General features: G+C 32.8%; 1 protein-coding gene across 1 annotated transcript; it reads left to right on the plus strand.

Annotated features, from left to right (window-relative positions):
• The first annotated feature begins 1,952 nt into the window (after positions 1-1,952).
• LOC130657580 (flagellar attachment zone protein 1-like) lies at positions 1,953-26,498 on the plus strand. Its single transcript, XM_057460568.1, has 25 exons — positions 1,953-3,586; positions 8,221-8,367; positions 9,624-9,718; positions 11,930-12,041; positions 12,407-12,459; positions 13,758-13,840; positions 14,029-14,106; positions 14,564-14,618; positions 14,697-14,795; positions 15,370-15,425; positions 15,535-15,598; positions 16,306-16,415; positions 16,756-16,837; positions 17,219-17,291; positions 18,097-18,160; positions 18,759-18,869; positions 19,902-19,977; positions 20,556-20,687; positions 21,796-21,927; positions 23,339-23,401; positions 23,619-23,694; positions 23,978-24,057; positions 24,848-24,990; positions 25,504-25,812; positions 26,455-26,498. Exons 2-24 carry the CDS (start codon positions 8,256-8,258, stop codon positions 25,568-25,570), a joined length of 2,016 nt encoding a protein of 671 aa, XP_057316551.1. The 5' UTR covers positions 1,953-3,586; positions 8,221-8,255; the 3' UTR covers positions 25,571-25,812; positions 26,455-26,498.

Here is a 26,498-nt window from a genome sequence, read left to right on the forward strand (position 1 = left end):
TCTCTTGTCTCTTAAAGAGACCCTTCACCCTAACTTAAAACAATGTTGAGTTAGGACAAGCACTGCTGTTTGAATATACTACAAATATGAAAATGTAATATTTACTGAGGTCAAGAAACTAACTGTTATCCACATAATATCACCTAATAAGCTAAAATTTTGTTTGTTTATTGTTTAGGGGTATTGGTTAAATGAAAATTCATGACAAACTATTCTATTGCACTTCCCATGTGTATGCTATTAATAAAAAATTAAGTTTATCCACAATTTATAACCTAATAACATTGTTATCCACATTAATTTACCCACCATAATGAAATTCATTCTTTTCTCTATAAGACCACATAATTTTTTTTCATAGATTTTTTGTAATTGTTTAAAAATATTCTACAAGTTATCCACAGTGGAAAGTTATCCAGCTACATTTTTTCACTTGATTTAATTGGCTATATTATCAAAACTACTGTGAATTTTCCTATTCTGAAAAATCCACGCAGAAGTTCAATCATTAGCCTTCGAATTGCAAGATCAACCTCAGTGTTATCCACAATTAGGTCACTTGGAATTTAAGCATTATTGAGGAAGTAGCAAAATGTCACAAAACAGGGGGTTTATTTTTGACCAAGTTCGCAGAGGTGATTAAAGATTTAAGAGACAAAATTTAGTAGATTTGCACATTTTCTTAGGTGGTTTCTGAAAGTCAAATTGCCATGGAAGAAATGTAAAACTTGAAAAGCCACCCACCCAAACGTCAAATTGATGTTTTTATGTGTGGCTAGGTACGGTGTGGCAGCAATTTCGTTTCGTGGGGATAGATAGATAGATGCACATATTTTACATCACTAGCCTCACAAATAGGGATATACCCTGTCTATTATTTCCAGGAGGGGCCATTAGATGGAGAGTCCTAGAGTATTTAATGCTCCTTTTTTGAGCTACGCACCCAATTAGGGCTCGCACTCTACTAGACAACTTCCAGCAACATCCAACAGCCTACACAGTGTGGCATCTTCCCAATTTTCCTCACATGGCTGGGGTTAACCTGGGGCTATGGTAACAATCACTCACCATGTTGAATCGCCGTGAAGAGGAATCGAACCCCGGTCTCCCGGCACAGGGTACGAGAGCTATAAACCACTAATCTACGGCGCCACAATGCTGACCCTTCTGGGCAATTTCTATATGAAGGGGCAGAACACTTATAATATTGAAGGCTTGCAAAGCTATAGCTCACAGGTAGTATATTTTTTGGTTTTACTATGAAAACTGAAACTAAAAAAAAAGAGAATAAAAAAAGATTAGCGAGAAAGCCGCCTCTCATGAAAAATATACTCACTCGTGGTACATCAAATATTGCACCTATATTGAAGTAATGTGTTCACGGGGTGATCTCAATGGGGACTATGCACTTGAGGAGAAATAGTCAGTAGACTTAAAAATTACCAGATTTTGATAAAATTTGACGTAGCATATTAAGTCTTACAAACTAAGTCTCTCTTTTACAGTGGCCCATAATTGTATAATATAAGTATAGATTTATATAAATGTCTCCTTCCCCCCGATTATTTTAAGGGGCGACCATTATGAAACTAGTGTAAATAAATGGCCAGCCACAGACCAGTGTGTATTTCACTACTCTAGTGCATGTTGTTGTTTTTTATAGCCTAGCTCAGCTAAGCATAAACTTTAGCTATAGCCTGCTTAGGCATACTGTTAAGGCTCAACTATAAACTAAACACATGTTTTTAGCGTACTGACTTTTTTTTAAAAAAGTTTTTACTGTCTTTTACTACCACTGTCATGAAAGAAATAGAGTTCTTCCATCTTTGTAGCCAGCTGCTGGCTAGCTAGCTAACTACTATATATATAATTTTTTTTTCATGTTTTTTTCAGACAGTGCTGATTGCCAAGAGGCTAGAAAGGAAACCTGTCTCTCTTCCCTGCTTTCGCTATTGCCCTGTATTTTTATATTTTTTTACGCTCTCTTTTTTCCCTTCTCTCATCAAAAATATCAAAAAGGGAAAAATGATGAGTTTAGTTTACTAGACTACCAAGAGACCTGATTTTCAGATGTGGTCGTAGCTTACTGGCACAGTAGTTTGGTGGTCAAACTCTCACACATTGTGTGGGAGACCAGCGCGGTTCGATTCCCTTTGGCAAGGGCGAGCGAAGGTTACCATATCCCTGGCTAAACTCAAACCATGTGAGGGAAATTGGGGATATGGCACACACTGTGGTGGGTCGTTGGATGTACGGTAAAAGGTATTTTAAGATAGAGGATTTCGTATCAGATACAGTCTTGGTCATGAATATTTGCACACGCGTGCGGTGGTACGTACACCTATGTAGGCTTGGTTGCAAATTACTTTATCTTAACTAAATCTGGTTTTCACAAGTTTTCTGTCCTTTCAGGTTGAAAGTCTATGAACAACTGCCACTCCCAATGTAGGGTCAGAGCTCAGAACCACACAGGGGGCTGAGACTAGAGAGCTCTGAACTCCTGCACTGGGCCCCACAAAGCACAAATGAAGGAGAGCTGGGGGGGGCAAGATGGGAGAAGACTCTAGGACAAATATGGCTGCCACTGTCCCATCTTGCCAAGGGCATTACAAATATGTACAAAGTATCTACATATGATTTATATACAACAGGATTAAAATAAAACTTTTTTAGCAGGATATTTCTGTGCTGCCCACATTCGCCCCAACTTTAAAGATGACATCACCGTCGAACAATCGTCATACCCAAATCCACTCCAAGTTCGAATCATATTTTGATACAGCAGTCGCACCAGTAAACGTCCACAATCCTCGTATTTTGAAATACGGTTTTTTTCAACGTCGTCACTATTCTCGAACATTGATCATGTTTTTCATTGATCATAATTACGAATATGCTAAACATATACTAGCACGAGATTTTTCGTTATCGTCGGATGTTCTTGAGAGCCAGTTGTAGGTAACTTTCTGCACTCGATTTTTTTTTTTCATCTCACCTTCTACTTTCCAAATTGAGCTTGTTGTTAAATCGTGCTCGTCTCTTAGTAGTTAAGTTACTAGAGCAGACAGTGCTCGTCTTTACATAGTTGAGTTACTAGAGCAGACAGGTTCTCCTTCATTCAGGTGCCAGATGCATGCAGTTGTACTTTGCCTCCAGTGACTAGCGTGCGCAGATAGGACCCTAATAAGCCGGGTTTCGTTTTGATTGTAATGCACCTCCCACTCCAATTCCATTATAACAGCAAGCATAAAATAGAAAAAAGGTAGTTTAAGTAAGGTTCATCATTTTTTTTTTCACCAGGCTAAATTTAATACAGGCGTGTGATCAGTATCGCATGCCTAGCTTATGATTTTGGCGTGCAATTATTACATTCAGGAGAGCGGCAGCGCGGAGTTTTTGAAGCATTGTTTTTTACTTTTTATTTGCTTCTTTTTCGTTTGTTGACTTATTTATTTCAGCAACAAAATGTTTACAAACCATGTTCACAACAAGCTGCCATATTGAATGAAGCATGTGAAAAATGAAAAACCAACTTTGATCCAGACCCCAAACAACCAAGTAGTAAATGCAGGCTTCTCATTTTGAGGTTCGAGATCGCGTTCCTACGCCCTATCGTGTACCTAAATTACGTGAGGTATGGGAAGAACCGTGTACCTCCGTTAACAGATTACTTTTAAATCTAAGAATTATTGAATAATCCTGGTCCTTTTAATCCATAAGCAAGTCTATTCATAGCCAACCTCCCCATCCTAGCTAATTCACCGACTCCTGACTTAGTTAAAAGACCTACGTAGACATAAATCTCTTTTGCCTGGCCCCTTCGTCGTTGGTAACCAGGTTGTACCAAGAAATCCAGCCATGCGGTTCTTAACTAATGCGGAGGTGAACGCAGACGGAGCACGGATGAAGCAAGTCTGCAAATATGCACTGACAGGCGGAATAGACATTTTATCATGGATTTAATGGATGTAAGTGTTATTTAAACAATTTTAAAAACGAAACCCACGTGCTGCTGTTTCTATAAATATACAAAGTTTTGTATATATTTTTAACGAACTTAAAGATTATTTATACATCGCTGTCTATTTCATAACTATCACTACTCTCGTTACTCTCTTCGTTGTCGCTGTTGCGTGTATCGTGATCCATACATGTTACTAAAACAGGTGTCTCCATGCTGACAATCCTCCTCTTCTGCATGTATGAATCGACTGCGCTGTTCAAAATTTCTTCTTTCTCTCCATCACTCCACAGGGAGTTATTCCCAGCAATTAACAATGACTCCTCCATTGTGTTATGTTTCATTTGGAGTCAACGATCCCACAATAAAATCATTAGTGGACTAAACACACGCTCCACGGATGAATTTGAGCTGGAAAGACAAAGCAGCAGTCCGATACTGTGGATCTAGCCATTTCATATTACTAAAAATGTTTTCTTCAAAAGAAGAAAACTTCACCCGAATTAAGGGAATACAGATTTCTGCACCTTGTCTCCTCGTTTCCATTGCTGCTTCGATGGATCCATGGCTCAAATTTGCGATGTTATCGAGCTGAATGTCTACATACTCGCGATTTTGAACCATTTTTAGTTCATGACCAGCTTTAGCATATGTCAATACCAGATTAACTAATCCGTCCTGATCCACAATCCTAAATTTTCCTAGATTTGAATCAATGATATCATCGATTTCTCCCTGTGCCATTTCTTCAAAATTGTCAATGGTTTGGTTCACAGCTGGAATTATTTCGTACGGCATAAGTTGTTCTTTTTCGAACAACAGGAAGGAAGAAAGTTGTTCCAGAAAATCGAGATAAGCAGCCACTTTACACAGAAATTTATAATCGCGCAACTTGCGAGCTATGCCAATAATTTTTCTCTTTGTCTCACCTCTATATCCACGATCAGTTTCGGCTTCACCAAACACGGCAATTAGGGCAGGTCAATTATGTAACAACTTCTGAAAACCCCTTCTCCTATGGCTTATAAATCTCGTTCCATGGATCTTTGGAAGGGAATAATGGGTTACATTAAGTGCTTCTGAGGCCTTTTTTGTTTTTGCTTTCAGTTTGCCAGAGTTTTTAAATAAAAATTAGATTGACAGATAAAATCTATCACAATCTATAAAGGAACAAACTTCAGATACAGCAGCCTTTATGGCGAGTTCGAGCTGATGGTTGACACAATGTATGCTGATTAACCATTGTCTCTCGCGTTGTAGTTGTGTCAAAACACCATTATAAATCCCCATGTTAACATTCGCACCATCAGCTGTGGCTGAAACAATTTTGTCTTGATACATTTGCCTTTCCATTGGGATATTTCCATCTTCTTGAAAGACACTATCAATAGCGTCCTTAATAAAGTCAGCGTCGGTTCTTCAGCGCTCGTACATTTCAAGTAAAGACACAACAACATAAATCGGGATGCCATTGAGAACTGTTCTGACCAATACCAGCTCTTTTTCAGTGTTTGTTTTGCGTGCCTGTGATCCGTCTGATAGAATCGCCAAAAATTATTGATGGCAATAATAGCAGCTACTTTTTCTTTTACAGCCTCCGCAATATAATGAATGTATTCACGTCCTACACATAGGAAAAAAGAAATAGTTCAACTGGTTATCTGACATGTCCGATCCATGAAAAACAAGAACAAAAAAACCCTGAAAACAAGTAAATGTCGCGGTTACCTGCTTTATTTCCACTTTTGCCTTGTATGAGCCGAACACCATTAATTCACTGACATTTAACAAGAACTTTAAAATGACGATGAGACATACTCGGATTTAATACCATTTCGTAAGCAGTTTCGTAAGCAACTATGTTCTTATAAAAAATAAGAACAAAACAAGAACAAAAAAGAAGAACTAAATGTACCTGATGTTCCGTGACCACATTTGTGCCTTCCGTAAACGCTTTTAGAGAACTCACAGAGCAGCTCTTATTTACTGGATTAGCTAGAAGTTGCTCTTTATATTTGGTGCACATCTTACACCAAATTTTTGTTGCCATTGATTTTCCATCTACGTTCTCAACTTTATGGCCTATAATATTTTCTTTTTTCCAAGATGAGAATGTAGATACTTCTCTGGAAATATTTTTTTTTTTGAAGCAGAGGCCATCTTTCAATGAATGTTGCATATGTAGCTAATTTTACTCTGATTTTTAAATAAAGATGAACGCTCCCCCGTGGATACTTAGAGCGTCGTTCGTTCGATTGAACGTTCAATTAAAACGTCTTTTGCTTGATTGAAGTAAACATGTTATGCTGCATTTTTCTCACCTGTTTTTTTCACGTTACACAAAAAGGTTATTTGATCTTTGATCGACGGGTGGTTTGTTTCATTCGAAACTCATGGATCAAATAAATTTATTAATTCAACTCACGAAAAAAAAAAAAGAAAGTAAACATAAAATAAACATGTCACTAACTAAATTTATTCAAGCAGCAGAAAAACTGTGGTGCATTTCAATTCGTAATGATCGACAAGAATGTATATCATATTAAAAAGAACTCCAGAAGTTCTCTCTCCCACACGACACAGCAGGCAATAAGTAAGCCCGGCCCTCGGTTTTGTGAGAAGAAATGTTCTGCGAAGACTCTCAATTGAGTTTCCTGTACAGTTCTGCTTTGCATTAAACTGTGCCTGTGACAAGCATTTTTGAAGCATGTCACCGGCGACTTCTGCGATATTCAACATAATAATGCCCTGACCTTCGGTTTGTAAATAGCACTTCCATTTGTCATCGTCTTAAGGAAATCAATACAAGGGTAATGAAGAAATTTTTTGCCAGCTGAAAAACAAAAAAAAATTGTCGACGCAATGCCGACTCAAAACATTTGAAATGTATCTCACGTCAGCAATTTTAATGAAGGTGGGTATTTAATAGAAATACATTTTAGAGATACATTTTAACGCGAAAGAACAATTATGTATTGGGTAAAGTTTGGGTAAGGGATTACTCTAAAATAGCTCAGTTCTGTTTGGTGTGTGTACGAAGTACAACGAGGCGTGTGATAAAGAGCAAGCCCGAATTTCACATGGTGTGTGCGGAGGCGTGCGCGTGCGATCGCACGCCATTCATGACCAAGACTGCAGATACGACGCGATTGATACGCATTAGCTTTTTTTTGCCTTAAATTTTTTATTGTGTGAAGGCCACGATAGTAATAATATCCATATCACTATCATGATAATATATCTATATAACAGATAGCGTCCTTGATGGACAGTGTTGATGCATTGCGATTTGTTATGTAATTATGTACTTTTAAGCATCGTGAAATCTGTGGAAAGAAAAAGTTCCTATTTTTGCAAAAATTGATCTTATAAATCCATGAATTCTCTATTTCTTACATATGCTGGCAAGTAGATAAAGTTTTTAATGTGTCGGTAAAACATATGTCAACATGCTAATTCATTTGATTTGTAGAACTTTAATTTTATTTATGATCTTTTTATAATTTTCTACTTTTATCTCAGCAATCACAGTGTGTATGCTAAAATGAATTGCAGCAATGGAGAGGACATAGATGCATGTGTGTTATTATTGTATTTTTATTGTTTTTATTTTATATTGTGGTCATTGTTGTTTGAAAGTGGCAAAGATTAAAAAGTGAAAAAGCATTATATTTTTAACATTTATGTATATAATTGTAACATTTTTAAATGGGCAATTATGAAATGGTTCCCCACTTATTTACCAGTTTAAAGCTTATCGTTACGGTATCGTTTCTGCAAGGTCTACTTTGCGGAAACGAAAAAACGCTTTGATCGTTTCCGTTAGTTTCAAATCACGGTAATGATGGATCGTTGCCCTAGACTCCACAGATTTCCAGGCCTGTGGTTGCTGAATTAATTTTTAGTTGCAGACACAGAAAAAACTGACGGCTTACCACTAAGTTACAGCTAATTACCCAAATGGATCCTTATTGTCATTTAAAATTTTTACTTTTTCTCAGAAACGTTTGCTTGATTTTGTCAGAAAATAGCAATATGGTTTTATTTGAATTCGTTATTGTGCATGAGCAAATTTTGGTTTATACCTATGACAAAAGTCCTTCAAAGTCCTAGAATTAACTACAATTTTAAGAAAAATTCTGGAAAAGTCCTGGAATTTTTGGAGCAAATAAAAATTAGAAAAATAGTCCTGGAAAGTCCTGGGTTTTTAAATATTTGCCGCTACAATAAAGCTGTTTCATTCTCATAATTTTCTACAGATTTATTAACATAAGAAGCTGTATGGTCAACCAACATGGGTGTTGTTTTAAACAATGAAGACGTTTCAAAAGTTTTGGTTCCATACAGAGAGCCAGCAGATATGTCAACCCTTGTTACAAAAGCATCTAATAGCCTAAATGAACTAGGTAGGGATATTTTTGTGATTTCCATAAGATTTTCATTTGTTTACTTTTGGTAATTTTTGGTTTGTAGTTTTTATATAATAATTCGGTTAGTTGTGCTGGACAACAAGCTTGTACATTTTGCAACTGCATCTTGTAAGGAAAATATGAATTGATAACTTTTAAATTGTGTACAACATAAAATTTCACTATCTTAACATTGTTCTCTAAATCCATTAATCTTTAGCAGTGTGGCAAATTGGTACTAGCTGGTTTTTAAGTTTTGGAGAGATTTTTAACAAAATTTGATAACTGCCCAAAGGTAACAAACCAGGCAATTTTTTCCAACATAAGAAATATCTGATTACTGGTAACGATTGTTGATATCGCTATTGATGTATTTTATTTTGGTTATGGAAACAATTGTTACTGTCATTGTTTGATAACTATTTTCTGTCCTGAATATTCCTTTTTGTGAGTTGCTAAAACAAGCAACCTAAATCATGGTGATTCCATCATAATTAGTTAGCTACTTTTTCCCTCCAACCGTACATAAGTAATGTTGCCCTACCACTAGAGATAACATACCATTAAATAACTTTCTTGGCTACGACACAGCCAATCCAATGTTTGGGGTAGATTCCTCTAAACAGACTGACAAGACTAATGTACATTGGAGTGAGGGCTCTAACCTGAAATCTGAACTACAAACCAAATGCACCTCCACTACTACTTACCTTAACTAAATTATATTGTGTAATCTCGATTTTGAATCATTCTGTTTTGTGGCTGTTTTAAACACATTTGATATATCTCAAATATCTCCAATCCACTAGATAATTTTTCTTTAAAAAACATATCATCTGAAAGATGAATAAGTCTTCTGCAAGATATTATATTCAGTATAAGGAATCTCCAAAGAAAAGAAAGTCTGAACTAAAATAAAAATTGCAACAAAAGAAAAGTTAAATTTGCAAATTACATCTTTTTGGTAATTGCTTGTTTCCCTTATTTTTATTTACATGTATTTACATGTAGCTGTGTCTATTCTTTGTTCTTTACCCTCTCTGTAAAAAAGTCAGAAAATTTCTGTGAACTAATTTTACAATTCTAATTTACCAAGCAATGAGTATAAATATTCACAAAACTGAAAAAAAGGTTACGTTATAAATTTAACTGCTAAACCTGTATATGATTTAGTAATGAAATTTTTTACAAATTTTTGTAGTTTGATTTTGTGGTATATACTAAATAAATTGCAATTTTGATTTTTTCTTTAGAGTGTAGTGTTAATTCCTTTATTGACGACGAATCTTTAAAGATTAACATTGAACCTGCTCTTGTTGAGGAGATTATTTCATCACTAGTTCAACTGGTATGTATTTATCATTTAACCAAAAAATCTAAATTTATGTAATCAATATTAACCATGTTTATGGTGTTTTTATGTCAGTAATATTAAATTAGCACCCCTATTTTCTTGATTATTGAATTAGTTTATGAAAGCTTCCAGGATACGGTAATCCCCTGAGACACATACTCAGTATATTCAAAATATCTCCAACAAATATATACATATTCTGAAAGCCAATTAAATTATCTCTAGAGTGATGATAAAAAATTATATACAAAAATTCACACTTTGTTTGTTGCGCAGCTCTTATTTAGCTCTAAAAAACTTTGGTTTTTTTACTCAAAACAAAATGTGGTTCCAAAAATATAGCATATTTTGTTTTACAATAGCTGTTTTATGACAGATTTATCTATTTTTAAGCATGATAGATCAATAACTCGATATTTCCTCACTTCCTGCGTTAAAAAAACAAAGTTCTGTAGCCAAAGATATAATTTTTGCAACAAACTTGTTATCATACAATTTCAACAAGATATAGGGGAGTGTTCGACAAAAATAATATTGTTTTGACTAAAAATTTTATTTCCAAAGATCTTTGCTTTTACCTGCAAAAATCACGATAAAGGAATGTTACACCCACTAAAACATTATGAATATTTTCACGTCATGAATATTTTATTAAAAATTAAAGGTGAAGTCTTTTCACAGAACCTTGGATCTTGTTATTGTATAGTCAACAGGATAGGATAAAAATGAAAAAAAAAATTAAAAAGGCATAGATAATAACTAATATTAAATTTGTATAGATTATTAAACAGTGAACGTTTCCTATGTTATATGTGGAGATGCAATTTTTTATTGGTTCTGCATAACTCTCCTTAATTATCATACAGATTAAATATATTTAAGGAATTTTAAACTTTGAAAACACTGAAAGATAAAAAAGATTTTTCCTTATTTTATCCCTCCTTACAATAAATATTTTTGATTCTTTTTTTAAAAATATCAGGAAAATCAAAATTAAAAGAAAAATCTTTTTTAAAAAAATGACCCTAAGGGGGGCACCATATCCTTAAGTATTTTTAATATATACCAAGCATCTATTTCGAGGGGAGGACATTACTTTAGCACTATATTTTACAAGATGATTACAATATTCTCTCAGCATCATTGAAAAATTCTACTAAAAATGTTATTGTATATGCCAAAATTGGTGAAAAGACATAATGGTGCTGGTATAATGTAACTCTGTTTTAGGTGATTTTATCTTATCATGTTTTTTTTTTCTTATCATGTCCTGCTTGTGTGTCTGTGTGTGAATTACATTCTTCACAATTTTCTTTGTAAGTCTACATCACTTATAAATTTGTTCTCTAATTTACCAAAAATTTAATCTTCTTTATAATAATACAGAAAGTCTGTCTGTCTGTCTGTCTGTCTGTCTGTCTGTCTGTCTGTCTGTCTGTCTGTCTGTCTGTCTGTCTGTCTGTCTGTCTGTCTGTCTGTCTGTCTGTCTGTCTGTCTGTCTGTCTGTCTGTCTGTTAAAATTTCTATATTTCTATATTCTATCCACAATGTTATACATTACTTAAAATAGCACTTCAGGTTTCATCCAATAAAAGCAACAAGTATCTTTTCCATTTTTCTTTCGCCTAAGTTCTTTATTGTTTTTCCGCCTAAGTGGATTTTTCCATGGGCCTAATCGTCTTGTTATTAATATTATTCAAAATTTTATGTGTGGAATTAATTGGAATTGGTTGCTAAAATAAAATAGGAATGTTGTAGTGTCAAAGATGGGTGCACTTCTGGGGCTGTTTTTTGTTTAATTATACGCAACCTTGTTATAAATTGGCCAGTTAGTAAAACATGAAAAATTGAAAAAATAACATATATGAAAAATATTGATGCCAGCAAAAAATTATGATGACATCAACATTTTTTTTAATGTCAAGTCAATTCCGTTATAGTAGTGGACTACTGTGCTAAGTTCCATAGTCATAAAATTTCTCTTTCTTAAAAATGCTATTTACCACCTCTTAAAATAGGGTTAATCCTGTTTTGTTTTTCTGATATAAAATACATCTCCTATTGTCCTGCATTAGGCAGGGCAACACACAAACCTTTCTAAAGACATTAAGAAAACTTAAAAATTGGTTGTTGATGTGTGCTTTGTACTACTATGCTTGCACCTGAATGTTCTTGAAAAAACCTTGTTTGTTTTATAAATGTTAGAATGACGAAAGGCTTTGGTTGCATGATGCTGTTGAAGCAGAAACTATTAAATCAAGTGTTTTGAGACATAAACTTGGTGATTTTCCTAGAGATATAGAAAAAGAAGTTTCAGGTAAACTGTTCAGTACTTATTTTTTATTGGTATAGAATAGATAGTGAGATATCTGTGCTGTTTTTCTTATTGTTAGTATTTATTTTGATATTATGTTTCTATAAATGAGAGTATTTATGTCTTCTTAAAAAAAAACTGTCACCTTTTTTCACAATTTGCATTAAAAAATTTCCTAAATTCACAGATTATGTTTAAAAAACCTTTATAAAGGTTTTTTCTGCTATTGTTTATTTTTTAGTTGTTGAAAATTAAATATCTGCAAAAACTCTTTTTTATCCACCTACAAAATGCCTCAAAATTTAAAAATTTGTGTTATTTGTGTAAGTTTTCTCCCATTGTAAATGGTATATGTTGTTATTTTTTAGAAGCTGTAAGGTCGGCAAGACATTCAAATGATGAAACTATTAAAGCTTATTCAGTTAGTTTGTTTGTAAAGGATCAATTCTTTGTGTATTATTATTAGCAAGTAAAAATGTGAGGTCAGGCTTATACGTAAAACGCAATGACCTAAGAGTTGGATCATACTATCAGGCAGTAGAAGTAAACTTCATTCTCCATAAACAAGGGAACGACAAGGCAACTCTCTACGCAATTGCAGCCTTTTTACGTCCGCAATAAAACTGCGGGCATGTGATACATTTTAACTGATTTGCGTCGGCATGGTGTCAGCAATATTTTTTTGTAGTAAAATTTTTTACAAGTCTTATTGACATAACCTTCAGATGGTGAACTTCGTTAAGTTAATAGTTTACTGCCAACTGGTTTTTTATGTTTCAAGATGAACTCATTAGGTTAGGGCATCATTAAGTTGTATATCAGAAAAGGCACCAATGACATGCTTCAGAAATGCTTCCCACGGGGCCCAGTTCAACATGAAGCAAAAGCAGGAGACCCAATTGTTAGAGTCTTTGCAGAACATCTCTCCTCACAAAACTGAGGGCTGGGCAGACTTATTGCCTGCTGTGTCAAGTGGAAAAAAGAACTTCTGGATTTTGGCATTTACGTGGGCAGTGCCAAATGGCAACGCTAATTTTAAGGGCTGAATTGAAGATCCAATGAAATGTATAAATAATGACGTATCAGGTTGAGCATAAAAAACGGAGACCCGGTTGGAGTGTTTATTTACAAAGACGAAAATAAACTTACTTATGCGTAAAACACAACCAGCCCTAAATGCTTAAAGGAGAACTAACTATTAATAACAATTTGTGCTTAAAATGTTCGTTATAGTGTGTTAATTTTTTATATTTGGGAGCTTTGGTTCTTGAGATATTTAAGATCGCGGTCGCCACCATGAAAGTGTTGATTAGGACTTTCTGTTTGGTAAAATAAGTCCACGGGAATGTTTTAATTACAATAAAACATAATTTTTTTTGTTAGTTATCCTTTAAGTTATCCTTATTGCAGAAACAAATTAAGCACTTAAACGTTGCCTTGTGAGATAAGATGAAATTGTCCGATTTTTACTTTTAAAAGAATTGCAACAAAATTAAAGTATAAATACACAAGGCGAGTGTAGATAGTATATAGTAGTGTTAATTAAGTCTTATTGTGTATAAGAATTAAGCCAGTGAAGTCAGTGCCTATATAAAATACCCATAACACCGAGGCTGAGCAATATGCAGTATATGTTTAAAAAACTCCCCTATCTGAAGCTGAATATGCTGATGAGCGTTATGCTTTTATAAAAAACATGTATTATTATGCATTACATAGGAACAGTTGCACATTACAGAAGAGAACATAGAGCAGTTAAAACACAAACTGGAATTTCTATCTGTCAGCAATGTCACACTCGGGTATGTTATTGTTGTTACATTATTGTTTTCTTACAATTTTTTCCCATTTGATAAAATATTTGGATTTACAAGTTTACCATTATCAGATTATTGGGATGCATCAAATCAGATGTGTTATAATTTTGGTAAAGCCTAGAGGAGGTTGAATATTTTATTTTGTTTAAAACATTGTGCATATTTTACTCTAGACCAGAGCAAGAAGAAATGAGATCTCAACATGATGAAATTATAAATGTTCTGAATCAAACTTTGATGAAAAAAGCAAGGTTAGGATTCATGTTGGACAATATAGTATGAATACCTCCAAAAATTTAGAGTTTTTTCTCTCTAAGATGAATTGTAGTTTAATTAAGTCAGTTCTGTGGAATTAAATTATGATGAATAGTACTCATTTTTCTGCAAAAAAGGAATCTGAAAAATCCTGAAAAATTTTCCAGACCATTTTCCAGACAATTTTTGGAAAATTTTATAAAATCGGTAAAAAGGGGCTGCAAAATAAGCTGTTAATTTTTGACTTTAAAGCTAACATAAAACTCAGCTAATGGCAGCGAAAATGTCATAAGGAAGCCACCTATTCCAAAACATTGCAAGCTAAATACATTTACAAAGACTTTTAAAACATTAGACTTCCTATGACACTATGACTTTTTTAAAATAATTTTTAGAAAGAATTTGTTAGCTAAATCTTAGCACTTTAAATTTTTGTTTTGTTTATTTCTTTAGCATGCAAATAAAGTTGAATGATACACGTGAGAAGTTACGCGATACTTATAATCGAGTAAGCAGGTTTATTTGTCAATTCAAAGGTAAAAATGTTGTGATATTTAGAGTTTCAATTTAAAATTTATCTTTTTAGATAAAAGATTTTGAGCAAGCTTTTATTGAATTAAACGAAGACATGAAGCTTGAACATCAGGAGGCATCTGCTGAAGAAGAAAGGCTGCAAGAACAGATTGTATGCTAATTTTTACCAGTACAGATTAGACAGTAAAAATATGAAGTAGCTATATTTTTTCAGATGTACAATTTAAAACTGTAGACGAGTTGTGAATGTCTACAAAATTTAACAACAAAAGAGGGACAACTGTAATGTATATATATTCAAAAATAAAAGATCGAACAGGGACTGGATTTTTTTGTAACTACTAAATTTTCTTTTCAAGAGCAAGTTTTAATTAATAACAGATTACCTTAGCGGTCTGTTGTTTATATAATTTGCTTGTACATATCCGTGTACATGTCAATTGTTTTGCAATCTTCAAAAAAGATATTGAGACAAACGCAACCTTTTTATTTTTGCTAGACAAAACGGTCAATGCTCTGCAGCCAACAGGCTACAAAGCCGCTACTTTTGCACTTACGTTAGCTAGGAAGACAACTTTTTTAATCCAAAGGCTTCAAAATGTGTTTAAAATACTTTTAAACTGTGACAAGTCTGAAATGCTTCACTGTGTAACAAATGTCAGATTAGGTAACTAAACTCATTCTGCATCTGTTGTCAATGTTTTTATGTATTGATGTTGTTTCAGAATGAAACATCAAAGAAAATTGCTGAACAACAAGATATAAATGTAGAAAAGAAAATGTAAGTTCTTCTTGGGCACTAAAATCCTTATTTTAACTTAGGTGCTTACTTAATGAAAGTACTGTATTGTTGCATGTTACAATGTTTGTTAACCTTAACTCTTTTTTAGTGAAGTAGAAGAGCTTAAAGTTAAGCAATCATCCAAACGCGAAAAAGTCGAGCTAAAGAAAGAAGTATGTGTCATAGTTTGAATAGTTGTTGTTTTGTTTTTTTGTTTTGTAATGAATGTTCTAACAACGTTTCTAAAGAAAATAAAAAGTTTTAATTAATCTATTGATTCCATCAAAAAATTTAATACTTTAATCGCCTGTGATCTGATTGGCTAATTTCGATCCTTCAATTATCTTTTCAACTAAAAAAATAGCCAAAGATAATTTCGATCACGGCCTGTCAGTGACAGTTGTAGCTTTCAAAACGTAGCCTATAGAATAAACTCGCTTGTTATGACATGATAATATTTATTATTCAATAACAATGACTGAACAGATCAGTGGTAATATTTTTAAATTTAACTTTCTTCCGAACAATTTTAAGCAAATTTTATTTTTTACTTCATTATGTATATAATTTTAGAACAATGTGTCTTTGACATACAGTTAATATAAGTGCTACATTCATAGATAAAAGTTATTAAAAATTGCAAAAATGATGATTTTTACGTACATTTTAGTATCAGCACAACAAGTTTTAAGCACAACAAGACTAAAAAACATACAACCTAACTCGATATGTTAGTTGCTAGATAGTTGTTATCGACATACAAAAAATGTGTGTTTTAATGCATTGACTTTCACACATATAATTGTTCTTGCTATCACACACAATCTGTTGTTATTGGGCGTTTTGTTATACACCTTGTAGTTGAAATTATTTTTTATAGACTGCATCTAAGCGAGAAACTAAATGTTCACAATTAAAAGAATTAAGTGACAGACAGACACAACAGTTAGAAGAAGATGTAGCAGAGAACACCATGTTGGTGCAACTTGGGTATGAAAGCTTTTTTTCACTCCATATATGTAGATTTGCATGTACATTCTTCTCATCTCTTTAGCTATAAACTGAGAGTTATAATCTACAAAGGGGAAAACTTACTTCCTTACTTACCTACTTACTAAGACCTTCTTAAAACCCTAATTATATATATAAAAATTGATTCCACATAACAGCAAAAACTTGTTGCTAGAAGATTGCAACTCTACTCAGTGTAATAAATTGAATAAGCTAGCTTGCCTTGTCTCATTTTACGTGTCAATCAGCTCTTTCACATTTCTTTTTATGAGTATAACAGGTTTCTTCCTGGGACTCAACAGATAAAATTTATTTTAAGGGAATCATTAACAAAAGATCAGGATGCAATTCAAGAGGATTATGCAAACGAAAAAGAGAGATTGCAGCAAGAAATTTTATCAGTAAGTTGACAAAAAAACTTTGGACTAAATAATGTATACCATCAACTTTTTATGTACTTTGGGGCAGCAGCTATATAGGATACAACTTCCTTTCTGTTACTTAGCTGTAATTTTGTTGTTAGCCACTACACGTTTTTTTTGTAAAAAAAACAATGTTTATTATATAGTCTTGTAATCAACCTCAGTATTAAATACAAAATACTATTTTGAATGACTTTTTTAATGTGTGGTCTTGAAATTGAAATTCCCCTTTTTAAGATAGCCTGCGGTTTTCGCCAAAGTCTCAGTAAAAAGATGCATGTATATTTACTTCTGACGCCAAGATATCTTTTTAGGGCTTAAGTAGTTTAAAATAAACAAAATTGTTATTTCTTTTTTAAGTTGGTAACAGCAAAGCAGGCTGCACAGATAGAGTATAACCAACTGCAATCTCAATGTATCAGAACGATGAACTGTATGTAACATTGTAATTTCTCACTGTTTTTCATAGCAAACCTTTACTTTGCTAGTAGATAGGCCCGTGGAAAAATCCACTTAGGCAGAAAAACAATTGAAAAGCTCTGTCATTTGAATTTTGATGACATCAGCAAATATTTCAGTATATTGAATATGCCTTTTACTAAAAAAAATAATCTGAAAATGCATAAAACAATTAGTACTTAGCAGTTTTTTGAATGTACCAGCTTGTCATACTGTATCTCATTTTTCTCTTATTGCACTTTTAGATTTCAGAATTAATACCATAAATATAAACAACCAAATAACCAAAAAAATATTGATATATAACACCCCTCAAATGCTTATATTGCACTTCACTTGCACTGCACTTCGCTTCACTCGTGTAATTTAAACACACACAATAGGCTTGCAAGAAAAAATTGCACATACCGTAAAAAAAGAAATTGTTTGCGTTTGAAAAGGTTGTGAAATTGACCTTGAGAATTGTGCAGAATGTCAAATTGAGAATGTGCACAATATGCAAAATAAAAGATTACAGACGGAGATGCGTTCTTTTTTTCTGCATTCATCTCTGGTATAAAGAAAAAAACCAAAATAATAATTATAACAGATGTGTAAGAACTATTCTGTTATGATTTTATTAAAATAGAGCATTGTGGGATGTAATATGCCTTTACCAAATATTTTCAATGTTAAACTGGATTATCATTGCATTAAGATTCGTTGCTGAAAAATATATGTTCAGTGCATTTTGAATGTGACAATCATAGAGTAACAACAATGCATTTTTTTCTTGTTAGTACTTGATGAAGCGGAATTGGTGTGCCGGAAGAATAAAGATGAAGTAGAAGACATGCAAAAAAGGTGGGTGGCACTTTATGGATCCTAACCTTAACCCGAAAATGAATTCTCTGGAGATCTTGATGCAAATTGTGTTGAATTATAACAAAATGTGTTTGTCAAAGAGTTGTAAATTGAGAGTATCTTTTGCACTGTAGTTTGTAAAGATGAATTCTATTAGACTTGTTTAAAACTACTTTAAGTAGAGAAAGTTTAACTGCCTAAAATGGCATTTTTGGTGTGAATTTAATTCTGAGATTTTCGTACATATTCTCTACCTATTAAGACTATTTTTGTTAAATTAAAATTTGCTTTCAAGTGGCGATATGAGAATTAATGTAATGTTATTGGTGGTTTCTTCAGTTTCTTCTAGTTTCTTCAGTTAACCTTTGAGTCACACAGTAAAATGATTCACTGAAGACAAAGGGGTACACAGTGAAAAATTAACATAAACATAAAAAACTTTTTTTCAAAAATTACATGTTCAATCCTTTCAGTAATCAGTGCACTTGATTAATGCTTATTAGAATGCTAACAAGCAAACTAGTATAAACAAATCTATGTCCTATAGTGTGGAACCTAATGAGTCATTGGAACAATGTTTTCCCCTTTTTCTTTTCAGTTTACGATCTATAAAGAACAACATGTTGCATCAGTCAAGTGAATGTGTACGTTTAAAAAAAGAAAATGCTGAACTTGAAATGCAAATTGAAAGGACAAAACAAGAACATGCGTATGTAACATTTATTTTTGAAATAGGATGATGTATATTTTAAGATAAGTGCAGGTAACAAGTAGCCCCAAACTAGGTAAGGTGGCACTAACCCTTTTAAAAATCGGATTATTTTTTTATATAATTAGTTACGAAAGGTTATTTTCAGACTATATATCCATATTTTTTCTGTTATAACACACTTGTCACGATTCTTTGGCTAAAATACTATTATCTTTCACCAAAAATATTCAACCTCAACAATTCCTCTTTAAAATAAAATTCATGAATAATTAATTAGTTTTGCCAAATATAGTTTAAGTCTACGCGCTTGCGAAATTGTACAGAGAGTAATGACGTAATTATTAAAGAGAAACGTTAATAACAGCAAAGATGGCGCATTATGTAGAAATTTAGACGATCTTCATTATGCTACACTGCACGAGCTTTAACTTTCGATAACATTTTCGTTTTACTTTAAAATTTTCAGACATGCTTGGTGAACCATGCAGTCATGATACGGTATGCGGAAATCGTTTTATTTAGAATATTTCTCGTTTAACAGCGTACGATGCAGCAGGGGATCAAGAATCTTTTGAAAAAAACAAAAGGCTATTGTTGAAAAAATAAGAATGAACAAAAAAAAATCAGCACACCGTTTTACCAGGGTTAACCCAAGGTTCATTTAAAAACAGAAGCTGATGAAAAATAACGAGATTGTAAAAAGTTGGAGCTCGTAGAAGCCGATTTTTTCCTTGTTTATGATACATTTTCAAATAGAATTTTCTGCTGACTCAGCAATTTTAGTGTTAAGGTAAAATCATTTTATTATGTATTAAGGCCTATATTTTTAGGAAATAGCAAAAAAAAAATGGTATAAATAAAACACTGAGTAAATAATTCAGCTATTTGGACAGCTAAAAAAGGGTTACTGCCACCTTAAGTGTAGCATGTTTGTTTATTTGCAGCCCTTTCCAACACCCTGTTCACATTATGTATAATGCAATACCTGTTTTAGTGCTTCATTTTAATTTTCTTGACTGTAATTGTTAGTGCTTCATGTGGATCTTTGAAGAAAGACATTGAGATATATCAAACCACACTGGAAACTGAACGTAAAGAAAGGCAGGTGCTTTATCACATTCCACGTGCCATAATACTCATTTTACACTAGCAATTTAAGTGTTTATGTAGCTGAAGTAACTTAACCTTTCAAACAGAAGTTAATCTAAAAACAGAAAGCAGCTCCAGACATTAGAGCATAGTAAATTTTTAGACGAGAGGAAATATATAAAAAAAAATGTGGGGTAGGCACCTATTTTAAAAACAGAGAAAGAAAAAGTCGTAATTTGGTTTAAGAAATACTATGGCTTAAAAATTAAAGAAATTTCGTTGGCACCTTAGTCTTAATCAGTTCTTCGTTGTACAACTAACTTTCTTTGTCGTGTAAGCTTTTGCAATTAGGATTGTGACAAGTCTCTTTCCAATTAAGAAATAAATATCTCCAAATATATAGTTTGTAAGATTTTTTTGTATTCATGGATAAGTATTTAGTAACTTGAAACTACTTATCGTTAATAATAATTTATACTTGTTACAAATCAGCACTAGATAAGGTTACCATCTAAGAAAATTTAACCAAAAGATTTTTGCAAAGCAAGCTTTTAGGTGGCTGTCTATGCTTAGAATTTGTTAATTTTTAGACAGCTTCTTCAAACCGAAAGAGATGCTATAAGCAGGGAATCAAGTAATTATCTTAACGAATTCAACAAGTTTGTTGCTAAGACAATACGAAACATCGGTGATGGAAAAGCAAGACATCAACAACAGAGTAGAAGGGTATTTGTGACTTTTTTAAACGGTTATTTTATCCTAATAAAATTTCTTAGATACAAATCTTTTCAAAACAGCTGGGATAATTATGAACTTTGGGAAAGTAACAGAACACCAAACATTGATAAAAAGAATTAGATTACAACAAATAATATTTAAAAATTTGTCCACAAGTACAGAGTATGTCTTAAAAGCAAGAAGAACTACAAAATCAACCTTATAATCAGCTTTGCACTCAAGCAAGTGATTTTTTGAACTTACAGGGTGACCACTTTTTCTTAAATTCCTTAAATAACCTTAGAAAAAGAAAATCTTCTTAAAAGTACTTAAATATACTTAAAAAAATTGAAATTTTAGCTATTCTCATTAATTTCTCCTTATTTCTTAATTTTTCTGATCGTAACCTTTTTGGAAATGTGTTCATGAATTTTTCATAACAAATAAAATAAGACATATTTCTTTGTTACCTGAAATCCTATATTTTCTATCTTTCAGGGCATGATTTATATGTATATTTGTATAATATATATAATTTTCTTATTATAGAACATAGTATGTAACATTAAAGATAGAGAACTAAAATTGGTTTTCTCCTTAATTATCCTTATTTTTTTATTTTTTTATTCTCGTTCGCAGTAAAATTGTCTCCTTAACATCTTTACTTTTGTTGTCATTTTATTAGTGGTCACCCTGACTTAGCCCCAAACATTTTTTAGCTACTTAGAGACCTATAGCCATTTTGTACCCGAATAAGATTATATTGGGCGAATTGTTTATTTTCAAAGTATTTTTAAATGAGAGAAAAGTCTTTATAGTCAGAACATTAAAAAAAAGATTCTGCCTTTTTCTTTAATATACTTTGTTCGTTTAATGACTGCTTATTGTCAAATTAAGTAGTGTCACTGTAAGTTAAAGTTGCAAGGGTTTCATCTTTGACAAAATATACTTAGGACTTGAATTCGCACCATGGAAATAGTTTGTTATTTGAACAAATGCTAAATTTTTAACCATTTATTCACGCTGCACCCCATGCATCTTATTTAGTAATTATTTTAAATTTTGACAATTTTTGGACGATTTGACATTTTTATTTGATAGGCCTACTTTTATTCAGGGTTTAGAATTGCAAACTAAATTCAAAGAAGTTGAAAAGACGCTAAAGATGAAACAGACAGAGTTAACCCATGCAAAGGATGGTTACATGACCATGCAGAAAGAACTGAAAGCAAAAGTGAAAACAGTTGAGGTGAAATCTAATGCCTTTGTTTTATGTTTGCGTTTTCCTTAGAGCTGTTGAACCAGCATGTTACTTTTCTCATTTTAACAACATTTAACAACGTTTAAGAATTTCTAACGTTTCGACAAAGAATAGTATATTTGATGTTCCGCGAATTACTAATATTTTATATGCATTTTTACCTTTTTTTTTACCTCTTTTTTCACACCTCTTTCTAATTACAAGATGTTCAGATTTTTATGTATATTTGGATATTATCTTTTCCACTCTATGCAGAATAAAAATAAAAGGTCCTGAAATGAGTTTTGGCCATGCAGGTGATTTGTATCCAACCGCCTTTACCTGCAAGGTTTCTATTTTGGTAAAACTGTGTTCTATATTGGGTTTAGATTCTCTGGGGAAGAAACAGTTCCCTGAAAATGCCTGAACGTTTCTTGTTGCAGTAACCAAAGTTTTTCTAACGACAACATACAACTTACAAATTCTCTGTTATTTCATTTTATTTTGTGAAGTCTTTATAAAGGATTTTTTAAAACAGTGTACACATATGTACCGTTTTTTTTCCGCAAAAGCATTCGCAAAGTGATTCGCATTGCTCGTTTAAGTGTAATGTGTAGCATATAGTGTTGCTTATGTTGTTGTTGTTGTTGTTTAAACGGCCCTATAATAGATCTTTTTTTTACAGCACCCGTAGCTGGGAGACCCAGCATAATTCTTCTTACCAGCAGAAAATCGGAATAGTTAAGGTGAAAAAAATTACGCTGGGTCTTAAACAATTTTTCTGTGGTTAGAATTCTGATCGCGCTTTTTGATTGGTTAATTCTGTTGTTCTTTGCTTACGTGGTCAATATCGGGAATATCTGTTGTTTTAAGCGAGAATGGCTTCAGTCACGTAAACAAATATAATCAATTCTTTGTATTATTTAAGAGCGTAACATGTGATCATGCCGACTTTGTGCTCATTGGTTGATTGTAATCCCGGGTTTCCTGTTAGCTGGATTTAAATTTTAGGAAATCCCTCTGACATTTGTTTGAGTCTTAGCTTAGTTTGAGGAAAAACTGAATTGAATATCCTCGAAGAAAGTTTAATTAACTAGACTATAGCATCTGCAGTACTAGCTGGTGCCCAAAACAAGAAAGGCAAATAAATATAAGAAAAATAATTATTAATACTAGTCGTTACCCGTGAAAAAATCACGGGTTCACCCTGTCCTATTATTCCGCATTGCGTGCGTCTCGCTACTCGCGCAGCTAAGCTATCATTTTGCGTGACAGACAGACAGAGAGACGTATACCGGTATTTCAATATAAATAATACGCAACTTTCTGTCTGTGAATCAAAGATGGCGACTTTAAGTAGCGACTGGTGAATTTCCGTGGATTTTCCCAAGGGCTTACGACTAATTTGTGATAATTTTAGGACAATATTCGTGAACTTGAAAATGAGATTAAAACACGCCAGCAGCAATTAGAAGATGAGCAAGTAAGTATATTTAAAATTTTGCTAAAACAGAAATAATTTAGAAGTCATTTTTTTGAAACAGGATTTGATAACTACAATATGTTATGACGTTGGACTATGACCCTAAATGTTGTGTTTACCAAATTAGCTATTATAACACGACTTTTGGTATAAATAGATGATAGCTTGAACATATTACATAGTTGGTGGTAGTTAAAGTATTCCTTTTCTTTTTCAGCCAGCGTTTGCAGAACTGAAAGAATTATATGCTAAAAAAACAGAAGAGTTTGATAGCATGAAGAAACTTATTGTGGGTACGTTTCTATGACAACTTCTAACAGATTTTGTATGTTTCGTATATATGTTTCTTGTGTGTGTTTTGTATATATGTTTCTTGTGTGTGTTTCGTATATATGTTTCTTGCGTATCTTTCGTATATATGTTTCTTGCGTATGTTCCGTATATATGTTTCCTGCGTATGTTTCGTATATATGTTTCTTGCGTATCTTTCGTATATATGTTTCTTGCGTATGTTCCGTATATATGTTTCCTGCGTATGTTTCGTATATATGTTTCTTGCGTATCTTTCGTTTATAGAATTAAAAACAAAAAAGGCTTATCTTTCATCTGAAGTTCAACGAAAACAAACTAATCTTGAAGACATGGAAGTTCCAAAGGTGAGTAAAAAGAAGAACAAAGAGGAGGAAAAACGGAGAATAACATATTATGGTAGCTACAAAATTATTCCTTTATAAGAATAAGGAAAAACAAATAGATACATTTATTATCTGTCACGCAAAGATGTGTAAAAAGGGTTCGGTTAAAAGCACAGCATCATTACAGGTTACTAAATGCGATGATTAATAATACAGCTTCTTTTTTACGGTATGATAAGGTATTAAATGTCTTGACAAAGTGTTTTTGAAAGATTCTTAACAGCGGGGATCTAAAATAACTATAGCCAGGTGCAAAGACTGGAGTAGTATTCTGTTTTTGAAAGCTAGGTGTAACATCTTAAAATGGCAAAGTCATCTAAAAGGATGACAACCACACATTTCTTTGTCGAGTCCTGGCTTGTTATAAGTAGTGTATATGTGTTCTTGAAAACTGTTAAGCTCTGTTTACAATCATATTTAGATTAAAAGCAAGACCAAATTTGATACTTTACTCGATATTTCATGTTGATGTAAATATGTTTAAAACTGAACACTAAACCAGTACACTGAAATAATATCTTTTTCTTTCACGTTACGTTTTTTTTTGTTGATTTTTTAAGCACATTTGCATGATTGATATATGGTATTATTGTGAATTTTTTTTTACCTGGAAATATGATAATCAATTGCCTGATCTCTTTTTCATTTTTAAATGTTTAATTTTTAAAGCTGACGGAAATCGTATCACGTGACATTCTAGGTTGATCAGATTGCAACTTATTATTAAATAAATCTTTTTTTTGTGTTTTAGCTAAAAATGCAGAATGATCTTCAACTGGCTAGAGAAGAATATTTAAAACAACTGCAAAGAGAAACTGGTGACATGAAGGAGATCGAGAATAACATCTACAACACTGATCAAGAGTACATAGCAGTTCGACGTCAAAATGAACGGTACGTCTGCCGTCGTCGTTGTTGTCGTTGTCTTTTTTTGTCATTGTCGTTATCGTTGCTGTCGTAGTCGTCGTTGTTGTAGTCGTTGTTGTCGTAGTCGTCTTTGTTGTTGTCGTCGTTGTCGTTGTCGTTTTTGTTGTTGTTGTTGTTGTTGTTGTTGTCGTTTTTGTTGTTGTTGTTGTTGTTGTCGTTGTAATTGTTGTTGTTGTTGTTGTTGTCGTTGTTGCTTTATTGCTTGCTTTTATCCGGTTAAATCGACACTCTCACATATCGAAACATTCAGGAGAACGACTTTATAACAATAACGGTTATTTTTTCTTTGAAATAAAAACTCTCTTCGCACCCGAACTCTCTTTTTTACATAAAGTTGTAGCAGTCAGATTTTTTTTCTTTTTTTTCAAAAAAATGCCTAAGTAATATCAAGAGAAGGATAATAGTTTTTATTTCTTTGTGATTATTCGTTAGATTATTTTGCGCGAAAGGTTTACATATATTATTTTCTTTTTTTTTTAGATTCCAATCGGTATGTAGCTTGACAAAGAATTATCTGATGAAATTAAAATCATTTCTAAATCTGTAATCTGTGTAATTACAGTGAGCTGTGAAAGTTGATTTTCGTTGGACTGGGATTTTAATTGGTTCCATCGATCATGGAAATGAAAATTAAATGAAGTTTGTTTTATGATAGTTTTGGGGAACCCTTTGATATTTTTTTATAGGCGGTAAAGTTTTTCCAAGATGATATAGCGTTTATGACTGCGAGAATGGAAACAATGCATGATGGGAAACATGATATCGACATCGCTATTGGAGAATACAAAGGTATTATTTTCATTCTTTTCTGCGTTACCTGAATAACAAACTTAGTTGACAATTAAACATCAAAAATAAGAAGCCGAATAAGAAACTTTTAGAACTAAAAACATTTTAAATTTTAGACTAATATTAAGAAACTTTTAGAACTAGACCCTTCACCAGGTTTCTTTTAAAAAAACGTGTAACAAATAAATAGCAGGAAGCATTTCATCGTATGTGTTACTACAGGCTTGCTGGCGACATAAAAAATTCTGAACATTTTATCCCGTACTCAAAAACTCTAGATATCTTGGTAAAAATCTTTCAGTAGTCTCGAAACTCCAAATTGTTAATGCTGATTGAAGTTGCTTTGTTATTTGATTCGTTATGATTCACTATTAAAAAATTGCGGTTTTCTTTTTGCATACAATATTCTGTCAAATTTTATAGTCTAAAAATCCTGGACAGTCTGGAGTAACACGTAAATAGTATGAGTGACAACACTGCCAAAGATCCATTTTTTGTGAGTCTGGAATTGGGCCACCTATTCTTGTGATAATTTGTAGAATGCACATTGTCTCTTGTAACATGATACCCGCGCTATCGTAAAATATGCCCTGCATCACATCCGAAGGTCTGTTGTTAGAAGGGAGTTACTTGTTTTTTTAGATTGGTTGGAGCTTCAGAGGAGAAAACATAAAGAATTAGACAAA

Source organism: Hydractinia symbiolongicarpus, chromosome 9 (genome assembly GCF_029227915.1).
Source record: "Hydractinia symbiolongicarpus strain clone_291-10 chromosome 9, HSymV2.1, whole genome shotgun sequence".
Classification (NCBI taxonomy): domain Eukaryota; kingdom Metazoa; phylum Cnidaria; class Hydrozoa; order Anthoathecata; family Hydractiniidae; genus Hydractinia; species Hydractinia symbiolongicarpus.